Here is an 18,479-nt window from a genome sequence, read left to right as displayed (position 1 = left end):
GGTTTTTTTTGAGCAAAATGTACTTTGGTATAGTAATTCAATTCTCATGTTCACCTAAAACAATTACAATCGCTATGTGTGTGGGCTGTATGTAATAAAAGGCTTTGTTTTATGGTGGTGTGCTATTATGGGCCTTACTAGAGGAAGGCCCACAAAGAAATCTGCAATCCATGTGCACGAGACCTATCCAAAACCTCTTCCTGCCAATCTTCTTCCTCCCTGATGCCCCGGCGCCGTCTTCCCCGCCCCCGCGTCTCCTCGCCGGCGGCGACCACCACCCGCTCCCAACATTCCCCTTCTCCCCCTTCATCTCCGCCCACATTCTCCTCTCCTCCTCGTTTCCGTCCCCCGCCGACCTCTCTCCTCCCGGCACCTATGATGTGAGGAAGGAGGCAATTGCTCATTGCATGAGGGGGTGCGTTTGGGGGGCTGGTGAAGAAACGGGTGCCCCCTTCGTTGGAGCCATTGACATGTTGTGAGAAGCTATCACCATTGCTGATGCAGAAGCTTGTGGCATTTAAAGTAGTTCTAATCCTGGAGCATCTGAAGGTTCTTGTGGGAACTTGACATTTTGGGTTGTTATAATTGTCAGAGTTTTCTGTGTGTAGGTCATCGTGGAGCGATAGCAGCTGAATATGTCAAGGAGCATCTTCTCAGAAATTTAATCGAACATCCAAAGTCCATCACTGATACCAAGGCTGCTATTGGTACGCTCACATCAACAATTGTGGACTTTATACTTTTACACAAAGATAACATGATCTTGCTTCTCTCTGTTGTTTTTCTGCAGCCGAAGCTTACAAACACACAGATTCAGAATTTTTGAAAGTTGATAGGAAGTAAACCAGGTCCAGGTGCTGGCTCAACTGCCGTGACAGCTATTTTTGTAGGTGGTCGTTTACTTGTTGCAAATGTTGGAGATTCTAGAGCTGTTATTTGTAAAGGAGGACAGGGTAAGTTTATTTTCTGAAACATGACACATCTCAGTGTCTTGTGTCCCTATACTTGCACTTGTATCAGAAACTTTCAAATATTATATTCTGCGCGTTTTCCAGGTCAAGTATTCCCCCCATGACAAATCTGTAAACTGAATAGCAGTATTGCAACTTAATATCAAATAAACTGACGCATCTCAACAGTTTAATGATGCTTTCCCCATCCTTTAATCTGCAGCGATTATGTGTTCAAGGGATCACAAACTCAGATGAGAGACATATAATTGAGGATGCTGGGGGCTATGTTATGTGGGATGGTAATAATTTCTCTGAACCTATCATAAAGAAACTGCCTGCATAATATGCGCCGCTACGTTTATTTCTACTGTTTCGTTATTGGAATTTTGTAGAGGGGTGGCGTGTGGGTGGTGTTGTCCCGGTCTCTCGAGCATTTGGTGATAAACTCTTGAAGCAGTATGTTGTCGCTGATCCAGAAATCAAGGTTTGTCTTATTTAGTTTTGTTTTGTTATGGATTGTCTGGATAGTTTTCTCAATCAAGGTTTGTCTTATATTTAGTTTTGTTTTCTTATGGATTGTCTGGATAGTTTTCTTTTCTCTATCATGGTTTGAGGAAGTACGTCGATTTTTTGAGTGCATAAAGAGTAAAGATGGAGATTCTATCAGCTGCAATGCCATACGTGAAGTTCCTGTAACCATCTGAAAACGATTCTTGCTGTTTGTACAGGAGGTGGTGGTTGACAGCTCCCTTGAATTCATCATCCTTGCTAGTAATGGACTCTGGCAGGTTGTCACTAACGAGGTACCTAAAAGTATTACCGAAATATTTTTCGTTCAGTGCGATTGGCCTGCCTATCTGATGTAGTTTGTGTATTTCCCAGGGAGCTGTTGCCATAGCCAAGAGACATATTTGGGACCCCGAGGAATCAGCAAAAGAGCTTCCCAATGAAGCTTACAAAAGGGAAACTTCCGATAACACCACGGTGGTGATCGTCCGGTTCCTGCATGAGAACTCCGAGTTGCCCTCGATCTGATCCTGTAGGATCACGCATGCCATGCCAGCATGTGTTCTTCGTCTGGCTGTTTTTACCTGACGCTCGAAACAGATTGGCCCTGCGTCTGCTCTGACTCTGGCTCGCCCCAAACTGTCATCCTGATGTTACTCATGCTCCTGCTGGCCTAAACTGGAGTGCTAGAGCAGAATGACGATATGTCTTTGTTCGAGAATAAGCAGCAGAGTTGCATATCATTTGTACTAGGAAGAATAGTTAACGAGAGTTTTACAACGCAGGTCTACCGGGCACACGCACACGGATTCACTTGCATGGGCTGATTATCAAATAAATTAAACAACCGGATGAGGGGAAAACACTATGCTTGGAAACTATCTTCCCCTAGAGGTCGACTGTTGGGCCGCCGGCCATCCTATTCCGGCGAGATGCTTCGCCCCAGCTTGAGTCCACGCCTGTCCCTCTTCGATGATCTCTGCAATCAGCTGGTTTGTCGAGAGTGCAGAATGACGATATGGCTGGTGTTGTCATACAGTATGATCCAAATCCAAAGTGAACCTTGTTCTTTGACGAAATGTAGCTTTCCGTGCTGTTCATTCACGAAATCATGCAAATTAAAGAGGTTTTCTTGGCAGTAGGTGTGTTTGAATCTGTGGAACGATTTGAACCAAGCTGTACGCTGCGTACGATTTGTAAATCATAAAGCTATATTCCGATGCTGTGAGCAACCGGCCGTCGGATTCATTCATGCCATGCGTCTGCTGAGGCATGGGCCGGCCCACGAAGGAATTCGGCCCATACACATGCGCAGGACACTCATCTAAACCTTCCTCCTGCTGGCAATCTTCTTCCTCCCTGATGCCGCCGCCGCCGCCGCCACCGTCTTCCCCTGCCCCGCGACTCCTCGCCGGCGGCGACCACCACCCTCCCCCAACCTCCCCCTCCTCGCCAGAGCACCCCTTCCTCTCCGCGCACCTCCTCCTCCCCTCCCCGTCTCCGTCCCCCGCCGACCTCTCCTCGCCGCACCTCCCCCACGCCCTCGCCTTCGCCATTCTCACCCAATCCTCCCCGCTCCCGCGGCATCTCCTTGTCGCCCTCCACGCCGCCGGCGCCCGCTTTCCCGCCTTCTACTCGGCCTTCGCCTCCGCCCTCCTCTCCCTCCCCTTTCCGCACCTCCTCACCCACCCGCGCGCCCGCCTCCTCCTCGCCGCCTCGGAGCTCGCCCGCGCGGCGGCAGCGGGGTTCGTGCCCCTCCTCGGCTCCCTCCTCCGCCGCGTGCCGTTCCCCGGCGACGCTCGCTTGCTCGAGCTTTTCACCGAGCACGCCTCCTTCCTCGCCGACGAGGAGCCCCAGCTCCTAGCCTCCGCCGTCTTCGCCTTCCTCCGCCTCCTCGCCAGGAACCGCCTCGCTCCGGTCCTGAGCAGCGGTGAGTGCAAGGATTGTGAAGAGTGCAAGAGCGCCAAGACCCTTGAAGAATGCAGGGGAAGGCTGGTGTCTTTCTGCGTCTCCATGCTGCGGGATCACTTCCAAGTGTGTGCATTGATCGGAAGGGACCTTGTGAGGTCGCTCCATGAGCTGGCGCTCGTGCTGGAGTTTCAGCCACTTTGGAGAGACCATATTCTGCACCGTGTTGGTGACGTCTGCCGGATCAGCACACCTGGTTGGTGCATGGCTATGGCCATCACGCCGGAGATGGAGACACAGCTCTTGTTCATGATGAACAATGTGAAGTGGGGGGATCAGAAGAGGTACCAGCTCTGGTTTGCGATGAAGCACCTGATGGTGCCCGGAGGGGAGGAGAGGATCCCTGACATTGTGCGGTTCATATGCTGCGGGTACCACCCAACAAATGAGGTAATTCAGTCTGGTGTTATTGCCCGTTGGGCGGTCATAGGCTGGCTGCTGACAGGTTGCAGCAAAGGCTATGTGGTGGCGAATGCAAAGCTTGCACTGTTCTATGACTGGTTGTTTTTTGAGGAGGGAAGGGGTAGTGTCATGAATATCGAGCCTGCAATGCTCTTGATGGTGAACTCGGTGTCTCAGTATACAGATATTACAAACATGCTGCTTGAGTTCTTGTTTCTTCTAATTGAGAACTATGATGTGAGGAGGAAGGAAGCAATTGCTCATTGCGTGAGGAGTGCGTTTGGGGTGCTGGTAAAGAAACGGGTGATCCCGTCGTTGGAGCCATTGACATGTTGTGAGAAGTTATCACCATTGCTGAGGCAGAAGCTTGTGGTGTTTTTAAGTAGCTCTAATCCTGGAGCAGCTGAAGATTCCTGTGGGAAACCAACTGATGTAGTTTCTAAGGAAACAGAGTTGAAGAAGAGTGTTTGCTCAAGCTAGACCTATTAATCAATGGTTTTGTCATGTCAGTCTTCTGTCTCAGGAACGAACACTGCACCAATTCAGCAGTTGCTGAGCTTTAGCAACACACGTGAAGAGGAATCTCAATGTGCTCTGAGAGTCTGAGTTTCACAATGAGAAGAAAGAAGTGAATAAGGGATGTGGAGTAGGAGTATGCAGTCATTCATCAATGGCTGGCACTATAGCTGGCATGTTGGTTCCTGATTTACATCTACAGAGACACATCAAACTAAGTTTGACACTATGTTTGACTAAATCAGAAGCCAACCTCATCCGCATTTAACTGTTGGTAGTATTCCCACCGTCTTTGGCATGAATTTGCTGACCGATGCCAAAGTTATACTTATCATGTACGTGAACAGATTATATCACTGATTTTATGGTCATTGGCAGGATGATTGGATCATTTCAAAGATGCAATTTTTGCTCCTTGTGACATTATTCACATTAGTCCCAGACATGATCAATTGGAGTACAGTAGGAAAATGATTCTTTGTACAGAATTTACCATCATCTGTAATAGACAGTATAACAGATGCTTCCAGTGATGTGTCCAGATCCAAGGTTTGCATGTGTTAGAAAACACCATGCACAGCATCTTGGTGATAGTGGAACTTTTTGTTTGTATTAGTATTATATCTCCCCCCTACAAAATGACAAAATGTTTGTATACGCACTGGCCGTTTGCGTTTGTATGCACGTATTTCTCCAAAGTCTGATAGTTACAGCAGTCCATCCAATTTAGTTTTATGCAGTCTGAAATCCTTTTCATATACATTTATGTGCTTGCAAACATTCTGTAGCTGTCCAGCTTTTGTGATTCAATTGCAAGATCCCTTTCATTTTCATCGTACTTTGTTTCTTTCCTTTTCATTGAGATCTTTAGGTGCTATGAAGCCAATTTGCTCCCTGGTACCAAAGTTTATTGCAAGAGGCAGAATTTCATTTTCTTCCTTTTTGCCCTTCAGTATTTCAGAACTATTTTTACTATGCAAGATATGATATTTGTACCTTCTTTCTTCTCCCAGTTGGTCTGTTAATTTTTACGGTATGTCATTAGGTAATGTCAGAGCACTTTGTAAGGCCATGAGGGGGGAATATGCTGCTGTATGGTTGGAATCCTGTTGGTGGCATCTTTGGCAGGGAGTTGTTCAAATTAGTGGTGGATGTCCGCTGCAAGCCTGCAACTGGACTCAAGAAGCAGCAGCATATTCTCAGGAGCAAGGATGTGTGTCAAAGAAGGAACCCTGCATGCAACAAACAACGGACGGCTGGAGGTTGATGTGTGTTAAAGAAGGAACCCTGCATGCAGCAAACAACGGACGGCTGGACGTTGTTATCACCAAAATACTGGCTGTAAAATCTTGTGTTTTTTCGGGAATAACTGGCAACGGGACAATTTCATGGATGCAGTATATCAGGGCATCTCCGCCGTTGGAAGACACGTATGGGCTACAGTTCTTGGTGAAATCCACCCATAGAAACCCAGAAGCCAGGATCCATCTTAAGGCCAAGAATGCGCAGACAATATTCAACGGACCACGTTGCACAAAGAGGAAAATGTTTCTTTTGCCAGTTTTACATGGTACACAGAAAAGAGAGGAGAAATAAAGTATCTGCCAGAGCCAGGACAAAAGAGAGGGTGGCAAGAGGATTGCAGGAATCCAGAAGGCTAGCCTCCACCTCACAATTCATATCTCTTGTCCTTGTGTGCCTCCAGTTGCGCAACCTTATATGCCAGCCGGTGCAACACTTCTCAAGCCCCTAAGGAAAGATTGTGTGTCAAGGAAAGGATAGTGCTTGTCTCCTTGTGTTCAGGACCAGAAGCAATGGCGTTATCTGCTACTCTCCTCAAGTCGTCTTTCCTTCCAAAGACGGCCGAATGGGGCACCACGCGCCAGGCTGCCGCTCCCAAGCCGGTGACCGTCTCCATGGTTGTCCGTGCTAGCGCCTACGCTGATGAGCTTGTCCAAACTGCAGTATGATTTCTGAACACAAGAAGTATAATTCTGCACCATTTACCATGCATGTATGCTAGTTTTATGGTTTTTATTAACTTGCAGAAGCTTGTCTGCATAAGTAGAAAATGATGTAGTGTCAGTAACTTCACATATAGATCCTTGGGTGAGCAATCGCCCTAAAGTTTTGCTTAGCATAATTCAATTACTGCAACTTGAGGATTCATTAGAAAAGTTAACCCATTGGCTGTTTTGATCCCAAGATTACTTGATTATGCATATACACTAGTCTAAATCTACATTTTCACACTGCATAGTTTATATAGCATCGGTTTAGGAAAATTTCCACCCTGTTTTACATCTTCAGAAGCAAAAGAAAAAAGTGATCACCTAACCAAAAAGAACTTGGGAAACTCACAACATAGCAGAGATGAATTTGTAAATTAGACATCTCTGCATCATGACATGACACAGGTCAACACCAGTAGCTATAATTATAGGCTAAGAAGCAGTATGCCACACAGAATTTTGACTGACTCAAAGCTATTTCGATTGCATTTTAGATAATTTGAAAGGTCCTGCTTTTGTTCGGCGATACATCTGAAAAATTCATAATCTGTACAAGTTGCTACGGTCTCGAACTTTTTAAAGCACATTTCATCAGCTTAGAAAAGTAATTTCTTTTCTATTGAACAAGGGAAGTTTAGATGATCGGTTCAATTACGATTCAGAATATTACAAGCTTTATTCTTCTTGCTGCAGAAAACCATCGCATCTCCAGGAAGGGGTATCCTTGCCATGGATGAGTCAAACGCTACCTGCGGCAAGAGGCTTGACTCCATTGGCCTAGAGAACACTGAGGCCAACCGCCAGGCTTACAGGACCCTCCTTGTCAGTGCTCCGGGACTGGGACAGTACATCTCTGGTGCTATCCTCTTCGAGGAGACCCTCTACCAGTCAACTGTTGATGGCAAGAAGATTACTGACGTCCTTGTTGAGCAGAATATCGTGCCCGGTATCAAGGTCGACAAGGTATGTGGAGGGCTCTAAACTACCACATGACATTTTGTGAATTCAACTCTGATAAGAGCCTTAGGAAGCTAGGTTTCGTGATAATCTATTTCAAGACAGAAGACAATTGCATTACTCTAAACTTATGCTCAATCTCAGGGTCTTGTGCCACTTGCTGGTTCCAACAACGAGTCATGGTGCCAAGGTCTTGATGGCCTTGCTTCACGCGAAGCAGCCTACTACCAGGCTGGTGCCCGCTTCGCCAAGTGGTGAGAAATGTGCCCCTGCATTAGCAGTTACTTTCTGTTATGTGACATATAGGTCCCGTTTATGACATGAAGTTCTGTCACAGGCGCACTGTTATCAGCATCCCCAACGGTCCATCTGAACTTGCCGTGAAGGAAGCTGCCTGGGGCCTTGCCCGCTATGCCGCGATTTCTCAGGTATCCTACCATTTTCAAAAGCCAGAAACGCTCACCAGTTGAAAAAGGACCATTGGTTTCCTTTCGACATGCATGTGTATAAACATATACTATCTGTGGATACGCTAGGACAACGGCCTGGTGCCAATTGTGGAGCCTGAAATCCTTCTTGACGGTGAGCACGGCATCGAGAGGACCTTCGAGGTTGCACAGAAGGTGTGGGCCGAGACCTTCTACTACCTGGCTGAGAACAATGTGATATTCGAGGGCATCCTCCTCAAGCCCAGCATGGTCACCCCTGGTGCTGAGTGCAAGGACAGGGCCACCCCTCAGCAAGTTGCCGACTACACCCTCAAGCTCCTCCGCAGAAGGATCCCTCCTGCCGTCCCCGGCATCATGGTCTGTAACATTTTTTCCTCTTGCTGCATATGCATATACTTGCCAAGAAATTCATATGGTGTTCTGACGACTGAAATTGTTTTGCTGTTGCACCCAAACAAAAATGCAGTTCCTGTCTGGTGGGCAGTCTGAGGTTGAGGCGACCCAGAACCTGAACGCCATGAACCAGAGCCCCAACCCGTGGCATGTGTCCTTCTCCTACGCCAGGGCTCTTCAGAACACCTGCCTCAAGACATGGGGCGGCCGGCCAGAGAACGTGAAGGCGGCTCAGGATGCTCTGCTGCTCCGCGCCAAGGCCAACTCCCTGGCGCAGCTCGGCAAGTACACCTCCGACGGCGAGGCCGCCGAGGCCAAGGAGGGAATGTTCGTCAAGAACTACGTCTACTAAGACGATACGCGCTGCTAGTAGCCTAGTACCTACCTCGAGGGCACACTGTAGGCAGTGTGCCATATTACAGGTTCAGATGGGCCGGGACAAAGAGTACACTGCGATTTTACTATCCTCGGTATGCTGGTACTACAGGTTCACATTCACATGGTTACTACCTTATGTGGCCTGTGGTATGCTGGTACTACAGGTGTTGGTCTGATAGCTCAGGCTTGACCCGAGTAAGAGCAGTGCAAATTCCCAATTTCCAGAAAACAGGAGGACCTCCAAAGGACTTCAATGTAATTTTAATTTCTTTCAGAGGTCCTTTTGCAAGGGGCTGGATGTAAAAGTACTTTTATAATAATCCAAGCCATTGTGCTTCTCAGGCCTTGTTTAGTTCCCAATTTGGGAGTGGCAAAATTGGCATTTTGCCATAAATGCGCAACTGTAGCGTTTCGTTTGTATTTGTGAATTATTGTCCAAATATTGACTAATTAGGCTCAAATGATTCGTCTCGCAAAGTACAACAAAACTGTGCAATTAGTTTTTGATTTCGTCTACATTTAGTACTCCATACATGTACCGCAAGTTTGATGTGATGGGGAATCTTCTTTTTGCATAGTGTTAAAGTTGGGAGTTTGGAGGGAAGTAAACATGGCCTCAAAAAAAGGAAAAGAAAAGAAGAAAACAGACAGGGTGAAGGATTTTTCTACCCCAGCTACTGGACTTATTGGGCGCTGTCGGCGACGAGGTCCGCGACGCCTTGGTCGGGTGCACAGCCGTGAGGGAGATCCCCGAGAGGCTCAGCTCCCTCGCGCGCGACGGAAGCACGAGCACGATGATCGCCGGGATGGGCGCGCGGCTGTCGGAGAAGCTCATGTCAGCATACGCCGGCAGGGCGGCCGAGCTCTTTGAGCGGCTGTCGGGGAAGCTCATGTCGGCGTACGCCGGCAAGGCGGCGGCCGAGCTCTGGGAGCGGCTGGCAAAGTTCTGGGCGGGGTTCCTGCTGCACCTGTCGGCGTCGACGAGGTCGGCCAAGCATAAGATCTACCTCCAGGGGCGCGGGGAGCTCACGACGCACCTGTGGCTGTTGCTGTCCCATGCTGCGTTCCTCGGCAGAACACGCCATGGCGAGCAGCTGCTTGACCCGGTCGACCTCAACAACGCCTAATCAGTCCTGTGACAAGAATTATATAGCAAGTACTACAAGAAACAAGAATTGTTAGGCTCTAAGGGTGGTGGACCTTCATCGTTAGGCTCTAACGGTGGACCTTCATTGTTAGGGTGTAACGGTGGACCTTCATTATTAGGCTCTAATGGTGGATCTTCATTGTTAGGCTCTAAGGGTGGACCTTCATTGTTAAGCTGTAATGGTGGACAAGGTCCATTGTTAGGCTCTAAGGGTGGACCTTCATTGTTAGGCTCTAACGGTGGACCTTCATTGTTAGGCTCTAACGGTGGATTATCCTGCCAAAGTTTACATGCAGCTTTCACGAATGCTTCCAATGTGTTAATCTCTCCATTTTCAACTGATCTCCACATGGAAGTCAGGCTAGTGATGCAAGCGTTCTTGAGAGCCCAAGGCTTCTCGAAACATTTTAGAATCCCCGGGGCAAAAACCAAAAGTGTTGTTTTCCACAATATTGTTTCTTCACTTGGCGAAGTCCAAGACTTCCAAAACACGTAGATGCCGACTGTGACCTGAGATAGGTGAACAGAAATGAGTGTTGCACCTTACAAAACCAAAATATCAGCAGCAAGTTGCCCACTTGTGAGCTTATACCTTTTTTTTTAAAAAAAACAAATGCTTTCCGTGTGTATAGACCTTTTCAGTTGTGTTACATCGATCCCTGTTTCTTTGGATTATATTAAAATGTATACCTACATTTGACATATATGTCCAGCACTATATTCCATGATGAATGGATCAAATTGGAATTTACGCTCATACTCCGAGCACATGAGGACAACTAAATTGTAACGAAGCATACGTACATGATAAAGAAGCATGCATCTATTATTACTATACCAATTACAGTCTCCCCGAAAACTCGCACATCAATCAGAGAAAAAGAAAAGCACCTGGCCGGTTGTTTAATTGGTGGTTCCAAATTATAATGGATCAGATTAAAATAAAGAGTCCATATGATTTAAGATAGACAATAAAAACATATCTGGCCAGAAACAACAATTCGATCAACAAGGGGAAATAATAATAGGAAAAAGAATCTCCCAAGCCGATGATATAAAACATTAGACAAGCAAACAATCAAGCCGATCAGCTCAATAAAATAAAAATAGGGAGTCCCCAAACCAATCTACCAAAAAAGTTCGATCGCTACAAAAGAAAAGGAAGCGTTCTCTGTTAAAAAAAGAGATATGTTGTTCAAAAATATAGAGATAAATGCAACTATATTTTCACGGGATCGAAGGCATGCATAAACCAATGACGCATACCGAAAATATGAAGTCCTTTGGTCATGGTTAATAAAGTTGTAGATTTATTTGCCTACACAATCGCTAAAAAAAGTTGTTTTGCAACATAAAGTCCTTTGGTCATGGTTAATAAAGTTGAGTTGCTTTTAATGTTTATATGAGGATAAAAAATAATGAGGACTCTCTTATGAAACCCAGATATGTTTTTAGCATTGTTTTAATGACACCTTGTTAAGCACTGTTTGGACTAAAATTGAGAAATGTGATGAAACAGAAGTAAAATTTCCCAAACTTTGACTATATTTTATTCATGATGTTTGAACTATATCTCCATTTGAGAAACCTAGCTAAACGCCTTCATGTATACTGTGTTCAAACTTCCCAAACTTTGACTATGAAGCTCTAAGCAAAGCTATTTAAAAACGGAAGTAATAATATGCTCAAATCAGCTAATGCAGAAATTATGAACCATGATTCTTGCACTAACCCGAGACAATGCAGTTAGGACATGCCGCCTCCAAAGCTCATTGTCCTCAATGTTGTATGCAGTTATGCCGTCCTGCCCATCAAGGTGCATCAAGAGGATGGGCGCCCAAACCACCTCAATTCTGGAGCTACTCTGGTCCTTAGCTATCTGGGAGGCACACCCCTCCTTGTGACGATTGAAGAGGGTGGCAAGGGCGTATATGGCTATGGCATCGTCGCCGCCTATGTAGGCGAGCCAGGTAAAGAACCTTAACCAAGATGGGATATTGTACTTGCGTAAGATGGCCGAGATGAATAGGAAGTACTGGAGAAAGAGGCTACACTACACAGGACGAGGAAACGCAGCTGCGACTCCTCCCACCATCCCACTAATTCTGAGAAGTAATCCATCTGGCCTGTCACTAACTTGTAGGAGTACTCTACAGATCCAAGCTCCTGAGCATCTCCTTAAATACATAGTAGCTGCACGAGTTATTAGTACGTATATATTTTTTTATGTTAATCTTGAGTTACATAATTACATGAACTGCACAAATGTTTTTTTAGTTTAATGCTCACATCTTCAGTTCGTTGAAGAGCAAACCTCGTATTATCCTGTATACTATTTGCAAGTTCAGCATTCTTATCACTGACATGGTTTGTTTTATCTGTCAGGGTTGACCAAACATTTTTTGTTCCGAGATTGCCGCTAGCTAGTTTCTCTCAGTTACATCGATCTCTCGATCCCTTTTCGTTAGTACTCCTGGACTCCTATGAAGGTATGAGTTGGCAGATTAGAGTTCAGAAGTGCGAACCACTACTTTTAGCTGGGTGATTGAACTTTATTATCTTTATAAAAGAGTCAACCCAATAATGGTACGAGGGCTAGTGAGATAAGTTCCACCCTAGATGGATTGATTTGCATTCAGTTGTTACATTTAGGAAAATCATATTGTTCATAGCATATGTATACTTCCCTAGATGTACATTCACCAAGCCTTTAGTAATTGAGCGTGGTACAATGGTCAACCACCGTCTTCCTGGGAAGAAAAGGGAGTCTCCAGACGCGGCAAGGTTGGCATTGAAGTACTTAATTAGTACATACAATGATCAATCTCATCTTCCTAGGAAGAAAAAGGAATCTCCAAAGATGCAAAACACATTGTGAAACATGTAAGTGATTTGGCTGTCCATACAACACAACTAGAGTACTAGACTTGATTATGATTATTATTTCTAAACATTATTACATCGTAATCTAATTCATATTTAGTTATTGTCGTCCGAGTAAAAAAGACTCTCGATCTCTCATGGACTCTGAACATGCTAAAGTGGTGTGATACGGCGGTATTTTTTTTTACCAGCCGGAGGTTTGCTTTTCTATAGTTGTAACCCTGTTTGCCTCTCTGTATCTTACCAACAAACTCGTATACAAATCCTTTTCGTGACCTGTGGATTTGGGTACTACAAAGTTTTGCATATTATGTACACAAATCAGTTTTGAGCCCTATAATTGCTACGTTATGGAACGGACGGCTTCAGTATGTTGGAGATTGATTGCATACATTTAGAACGGTATGACTGGAAGAGAATTAGAACTTGGAAGATTAAATACCAAATAGATGAGTGCTGTGTGCTACTCAAAGAGAAAATCCGGTGTCAATGAATAAAAAATCTCAATGACATCCTGCAAATGGGATTTTTGGTGAATACGCAGGAGAGCTGCGTATCTTTGTATTAAAAAGAAAAAAGTTTTGTACATCGCGGGCCTATCCGGACGCACGCACACGGGTTTAGGTATGTTTTAGCTTACATGGGATACTGTGATAGAAATTCTGAAGAAATAACATGGTTCCGCACGGTTCGTAAGTTCCTCGCAAAACAAAGAACCCTGCCATTTGCTGCAGCATTGTGAAATCCATTTGGAGTGAGAACTGTGAAGGGTAGCTGTATTTGTATCCTCACATTATTTCAAGAGTGTTGCATGTTACCTTGGTTGTTAACTTGAGCAGACGAATGTTTTTGTGTCCTATTGATTCGATTGCTGTGAAGTTTTGGATATTACGCGATTTTAACATTAGTACGTGATGCAGTTTGACTAGAGATTCTGAGCAAAATGTGCAGGAAAAAGGGCACGAGGAAGAAGGAGCTGACTGGTTTGGGCTGAATGTGGAAATGGGCTACTTGTGGCAGTAGTGCCGGAACAGAGAGAATTGGCCTGTGGAGCTCAGGTTTGGCCCAGGTGCATGCAGATTATCAACTTCCACAAAACTGACCTAGCCGTTGCAATCCAAACTTAAGAAGTATAAGTGCTGGAAAATAGTAGTGCACACATAGGCTTCATTCATATGCCGTATTTGATGTGTAAAAAAATTCCAAATTTACAAATACATTCAAAATCGTTGAGTGAAGAATATGAACACACCTAATTTGATGTAGGAAGACTAGTTTATAATTCCGGCTTGAGCCTGACCCAGTTAACCATTCATTATTACAAATTAAAAGTACCATATTTGCTGAAACAACAGAGCAATGCATGGCAATGGGAAAAATACGTACCAACAAACGGCAGGCAAGCTAGGTCAACCAGAGTACACGACACGAGGTGATGAACACAAGCGCACGCACATTATTACGTTAAAGAAAACAAAAGCTCACGCACACGATCACACGGCATACGACTAGGCAACATGCATCGTCTTTGAAGCACGCACTGCACGGGAGGAAAATTAAAGGGAAGCAGCGAAGAAACACAACAACACATTGAACGGTGGTTTGTCTCTCATGTCGCACCGGAGAAGCCGCCCTCGCCGGCGGCGGCACCATCGCCGCTAACTCTACCCCCCTCCTCCAGCGTGGTGTACGCGGCGAAGGTCGCCGAGGAGGAGAAGAGGTCCTGGACGGTGCCGTAGGTGGCGCCGCAGCGGCGGGTGGGCGGGGTGGGCATGCACTCCCGGAGGCAGCTGTAAGGGTTGTCGGAGCAGTAGCAGCCCTTGGCGCACTCGCCGAAGCACTCCCTCCGGTACGCCGCCGCCTGGTCCAGCACCCGCAGGAACTCGTGCACCTTGTCGTCCTCGAAGTCTCTCGATAGCGCTGGCGGCGGCGCGGCGCCGGCGGCTAGCAGCAGCAGCGCGCAGGCCACGCCGGCGATGGTGATGGTCAGCTTGAGGGTGGTGGTAGGAGAACCGGATGCCATGGCGTCCAAGCTTGCTGTATGCTGTCTGCTCCGAGACTTTGGGAGATGATGGATCGTCGGTCATCAGTGTTCTAGGCCTTTTTATAGAGGTGCGGTTACTGTCATGCACGTGCTCTCCCACCATGTACATTGCTCTCTCTAGAACTTGCAAGTGAAGCTCCCCTCTACCACTTGATCACTGATCACTCTGTCACTTCACTTGCAAATGAAGCTCGTTTTGACAATACCATTATTCCCCTCGATGCATGCAGCATGTGAATTGAAGTGGAAAATGTGAAAGCTATCTTGATTTTCATCAAATGTGCAGACGACGTGTATTATAGTTTAAACACGTAGAAAATTGAAGCACATGCGTACGTGCACTACTATTAGTGACTACTGCCAATGCAATAAGAAGATAATGACACCCTTAACTAATAATTAGCACGTGTGTGCTTGCTTTGCACTGCCTCTTTGTTAACGCATCTTGTGCAGCACGTTTGTGGTTGAGATAGATGGAGCCTACAGAAAGATCAGCGAAATTTCGGATTAAAAGTAAGCAGATGCTCCGATTCCGATTAGAGGAGGGAGAGCTGTAAAGCACGACATGCTGTAGTATCCGGGGGCCAGCGGTACCTTGCTCGGGACGATTGGAGATCGCTCGGATCCAAGGCTTTTGTATATCGCAAAAGCTAAACCGAGTACAAGAGAAGATGAAGGAAGCCAGAAAGGGGAAAAAAAAAGAAGAAAAGTAACAAATCCAATAGAAAAGTAACAAATATGGAATTCAACCCCGACAACCACCTCTTCTTCTCCAACGAGCACTCCGGCGACCCCTTCTTCTCCGACGAGCACCTCCACTCCAATGAGGTCCAGATTAGGTTAGGGTTCGCGGTTAGGGTTGGGGGTTTAGGGTTGGGAAGAGGATTGGTGGCTGCCGGACCTAGAGGGATGGCCGGGGGCGGCTGCCGGACCAGCGGTGGTGGTGGGGTGTGGGCGGAACGGCGGTGGCGGCGGTGCCGCCGCCGCGGTCGTGGTGGAGGCCGGCCAGGCCAGGTTGGTGGCAAGGGTGTCAGGCTGTAGTGGTTAGTGGTGGTGGTGGGTTGTGGGTTGCCGGAGCCAGTAGGGTTAGTGGGGAACTTTGGTGCAAACATATAGAGTCTATGGGAAAGGAGAGGGAGGGGGAGGGGGAGGGAGAGGGAGGGGGGCGCGATCCGATGCTAGCGAGACGGAAGCTGGTGGAAGGGCAGGGGCGGATTCGTTGTTGCAGGTGTTCGGGCGGAGGAAGATCGGGTGGGAGTGGGACAGAGGAAGACGGCGGGTTTGTTTTGTTTTTTGTTCACGGGGCGGGGAGTGGATAAGAAGCTGTGAGAGGTGGGCCCGTGGGGGCTCGGTGGAGGGCTATCGGGAGAGTGCTCTCCCGGTAGTTGCCTCCTTTGTATATATCTTCTTCTCTCTCGAGCAACTTATATTAGAATTGTTCTCATATCCTCACAAATTAAAAAGTAGACCTAACTCAACCTAATATGGTGAGATGTATGATCGTGCACCCTTTATTTTACAACGAATGGTGTGGTCGGTACATTGGCGGAGCTAATGGGTATGTCAGGTGGGGCCTGGCATACCCTAAGAATTGGCCCACGAGCCCATTAGTAAAAAAAAATTTCCTCCCGTCCGAGTCGCGACTCCTGCCTTCGGCGCGTTGCGAGTTCCTGGCGGCTAGTGCTGGCAGCCACGGCGAACTCCGTGGGCGGCGAATCAGCAATTGCTTGGCCGGATCTCCAGCTCCTCCAGTCCTCCCTCCAGCAGCCCTCTCGATTCGGCCTCCATCCCTTCCTAAATCCCGGCGCCGGCGGGGGTGACCGAGACACGGAGTGCTTCTCGGCGGGCGGCAAGCAGCGGCCCTGCCTCGCCACCTCGATTTGGCCTCCTCCAAGACGTCCACGCCTCCTCCGTGCCCTCCTACTTCAACCTTGCTCTCCACGCCCGCGGATCCAATGATCCAAAGGTATTTCAATTTTCAAACCCTAACCGGCTAGTGCTTTAACAGATTTAGAAATTGGACTAGCTGGTAGGAAATCATCATCCTTTGAAGTTCATCGTAAGATTTAAACATTTGGATCCTATTGTATGAACTTGGGATTTAAACATTTGGATAGCAGTGTTCAGTAGGATTGATACTATTCAATATAGTACGTAATGAGTGTTCAAACAAGATGTGTAGGAAAAGAACCTACCAAAACTAAATTGGATCCTAAAAGTATAAGTAATGAAATTATGTATCTGGCAAATTGTTAAACTGATAGATAGCATGTGTTCAATTGCTTATGCCTATGTGTTCAATTGCTTATGCCTATGTGTTGAATTGCTTATTGCATTTTTTAGGATTATTGAATTATGAAGAGGGATGGAGATATTGCATCACTTTTTAGGAGACATGCTGCAAAGAAGCTTGCTGCTTCTGCATCACCTTCCTCGGTTCCGGTTCCAATTGTGCAAGAAGTGCAGACTCAAGAGGAAGAGAGTACAATAGAGGAGGTTGTAAATCCTATTCCATCTTGTCCTTCTGAAGTAATTGAAGATGTCTCAACACAGCCACAGCCAGAGGCACCTCCACAGCTAGAGCCATTGGTTTATGATGTCAATCAGCTTCCACATGATCCAGGTGAAAGGCTGCCCATTGCAAGTTATCATGTTAATGATCAAGATCCAATTAGAAGAGCATATATTCTTATAGGTCCACTTCAACCATTTTCACATACTTTTCCAAAAAGAAAAATTGCAAACAAAAATCGTTGTTGCACTCTTGTCTGGTTTTATAACTTCAAATGGGTTGAATATAGCATCAAGAAGGATGCATTATTTTGCTTTCTATGCTACCTGTTCAAGAAAAAAAAACAAGGGTAAGGGGACAGATGCATTTACTGTGTATGGCTGGAGAAATTGAAATGTAGGAGACAGAGTGCTTATCAAACATATGAAATCTGGTGCACACAAGGCAGCTGAAGAGAGATACATTGGCTTTATGAATCCAAATGTAGCAATTGATGATAAAATTGAGAAGTGATGAGGATCGTCATTTTTATAAGACCAGATTGACTTATTCACTTCGTTGTTTGAAGTTTCTTTTGCACCAGGAATTAGCACTCCATGGACATGATGAAAGTGAGGAGTCAAGCAATAGAGGGAACTTCATTGAACTTCTAAAATTTCTTGCAACCAATTGTGAAGATGTGAATAAGTGTGTCCTCAACAATGCTCCAAGTAACTGCCGCTTAACCAGCCCAGAGATTCAAAAACAAATTATTCAATGTTGTGCTATAGAGACTAGAAAGAAAATAATTGAAGAACTTGGTGACGAGCCATTTTCAATTCTAGCTGATGAGTCTAGTGCCATATCACATAAAGAACAACTAGCTCTTTATTTGCGTTATGTTGATAATTTGGGAAGATCATGTGAGCATTTTCTTGGAATTGTTCATGTAGATGATAATACATTTTTGTCACTTAAGAAAGCAATTGAAACATTACTTGTTACTCATGGCTTGACAATAACTCAAATCCGGGGCCAAGGTTATGATGGGGCTTGTAATATGAAAGGAGAGATTAAAGGACTGAAAATATTGATCATGCAAGAGTCATCTTCGGCTTATTATATCCATTGCTTTGTACATCAGCTTCAGCTTGTTCTTGTTGCTGCTGCTAAGGGAAACGATGATTGTGTGTGGTTTTTTGATCAAGTATATATGTTGCTGAATATTATTGGAAGTTCTTGTAAGCGTCATGGCATGCTTCGAGATGCTAGACTTCAAAATATAATGAAAGCAATTGAGTGTGATGAATTAGAAACTGGTAGTGGATTAAACCAAGAAATGGGGTCTAGGCCTAGTGACACTCGATGGGGTCTCATTT

At 45.9% G+C, this 18,479-nt stretch overlaps 3 protein-coding genes across 5 annotated transcripts; all 3 read left to right on the top strand.

Annotated features, from left to right (window-relative positions):
- The first annotated feature begins 170 nt into the window (after positions 1 to 170).
- LOC111255726 (probable protein phosphatase 2C 45) lies at positions 171 to 1,988 on the top strand. The gene is made up of 8 exons (XM_022829454.1): positions 171 to 444; positions 609 to 707; positions 891 to 953; positions 1,056 to 1,060; positions 1,174 to 1,252; positions 1,346 to 1,437; positions 1,682 to 1,756; positions 1,836 to 1,988. Exons 1-8 carry the CDS (start codon positions 171 to 173, stop codon positions 1,986 to 1,988), a joined length of 840 nt encoding a protein of 279 aa, XP_022685189.1.
- LOC101778760 (integrator complex subunit 3-like) lies at positions 203 to 5,179 on the top strand. 3 transcript variants are annotated; one of them, XM_022829405.1, is made up of 7 exons: positions 203 to 475; positions 609 to 707; positions 791 to 953; positions 1,174 to 1,252; positions 1,346 to 1,437; positions 1,682 to 1,756; positions 1,836 to 5,179. In XM_022829405.1, the coding sequence occupies exon 7, from the start codon at positions 2,733 to 2,735 to the stop codon at positions 4,308 to 4,310; it is 1,578 nt and encodes a 525-aa protein (XP_022685140.1). In that variant the 5' UTR covers positions 203 to 475; positions 609 to 707; positions 791 to 953; positions 1,174 to 1,252; positions 1,346 to 1,437; positions 1,682 to 1,756; positions 1,836 to 2,732; the 3' UTR covers positions 4,311 to 5,179. The 3 variants fall into 3 exon arrangements, with proteins under 3 accessions (XP_022685140.1, XP_022685141.1, XP_022685139.1); XM_022829406.1 differs by having other exon boundaries at positions 203 to 522; positions 1,682 to 1,741; XM_022829404.1 differs by having other exon boundaries at positions 203 to 522.
- A 901-nt stretch (positions 5,180 to 6,080) lies between these two features.
- Positions 6,081 to 8,892, top strand: LOC101768485 (fructose-bisphosphate aldolase, chloroplastic). The gene is made up of 6 exons (XM_012848544.2): positions 6,081 to 6,310; positions 7,052 to 7,321; positions 7,460 to 7,569; positions 7,653 to 7,743; positions 7,852 to 8,121; positions 8,231 to 8,892. Exons 1-6 carry the CDS (start codon positions 6,161 to 6,163, stop codon positions 8,507 to 8,509), a joined length of 1,170 nt encoding a protein of 389 aa, XP_012703998.1. The 5' UTR covers positions 6,081 to 6,160; the 3' UTR covers positions 8,510 to 8,892.
- The last annotated feature ends 9,587 nt before the right edge of the window (positions 8,893 to 18,479 follow it).

This window comes from Setaria italica, chromosome VIII (assembly GCF_000263155.2).
Source record: "Setaria italica strain Yugu1 chromosome VIII, Setaria_italica_v2.0, whole genome shotgun sequence".
Taxonomy (NCBI): domain Eukaryota; kingdom Viridiplantae; phylum Streptophyta; class Magnoliopsida; order Poales; family Poaceae; genus Setaria; species Setaria italica.
Note: the sequence above shows the minus strand (reverse complement) of the source record. Positions and strands in the feature narration are given on the sequence as shown.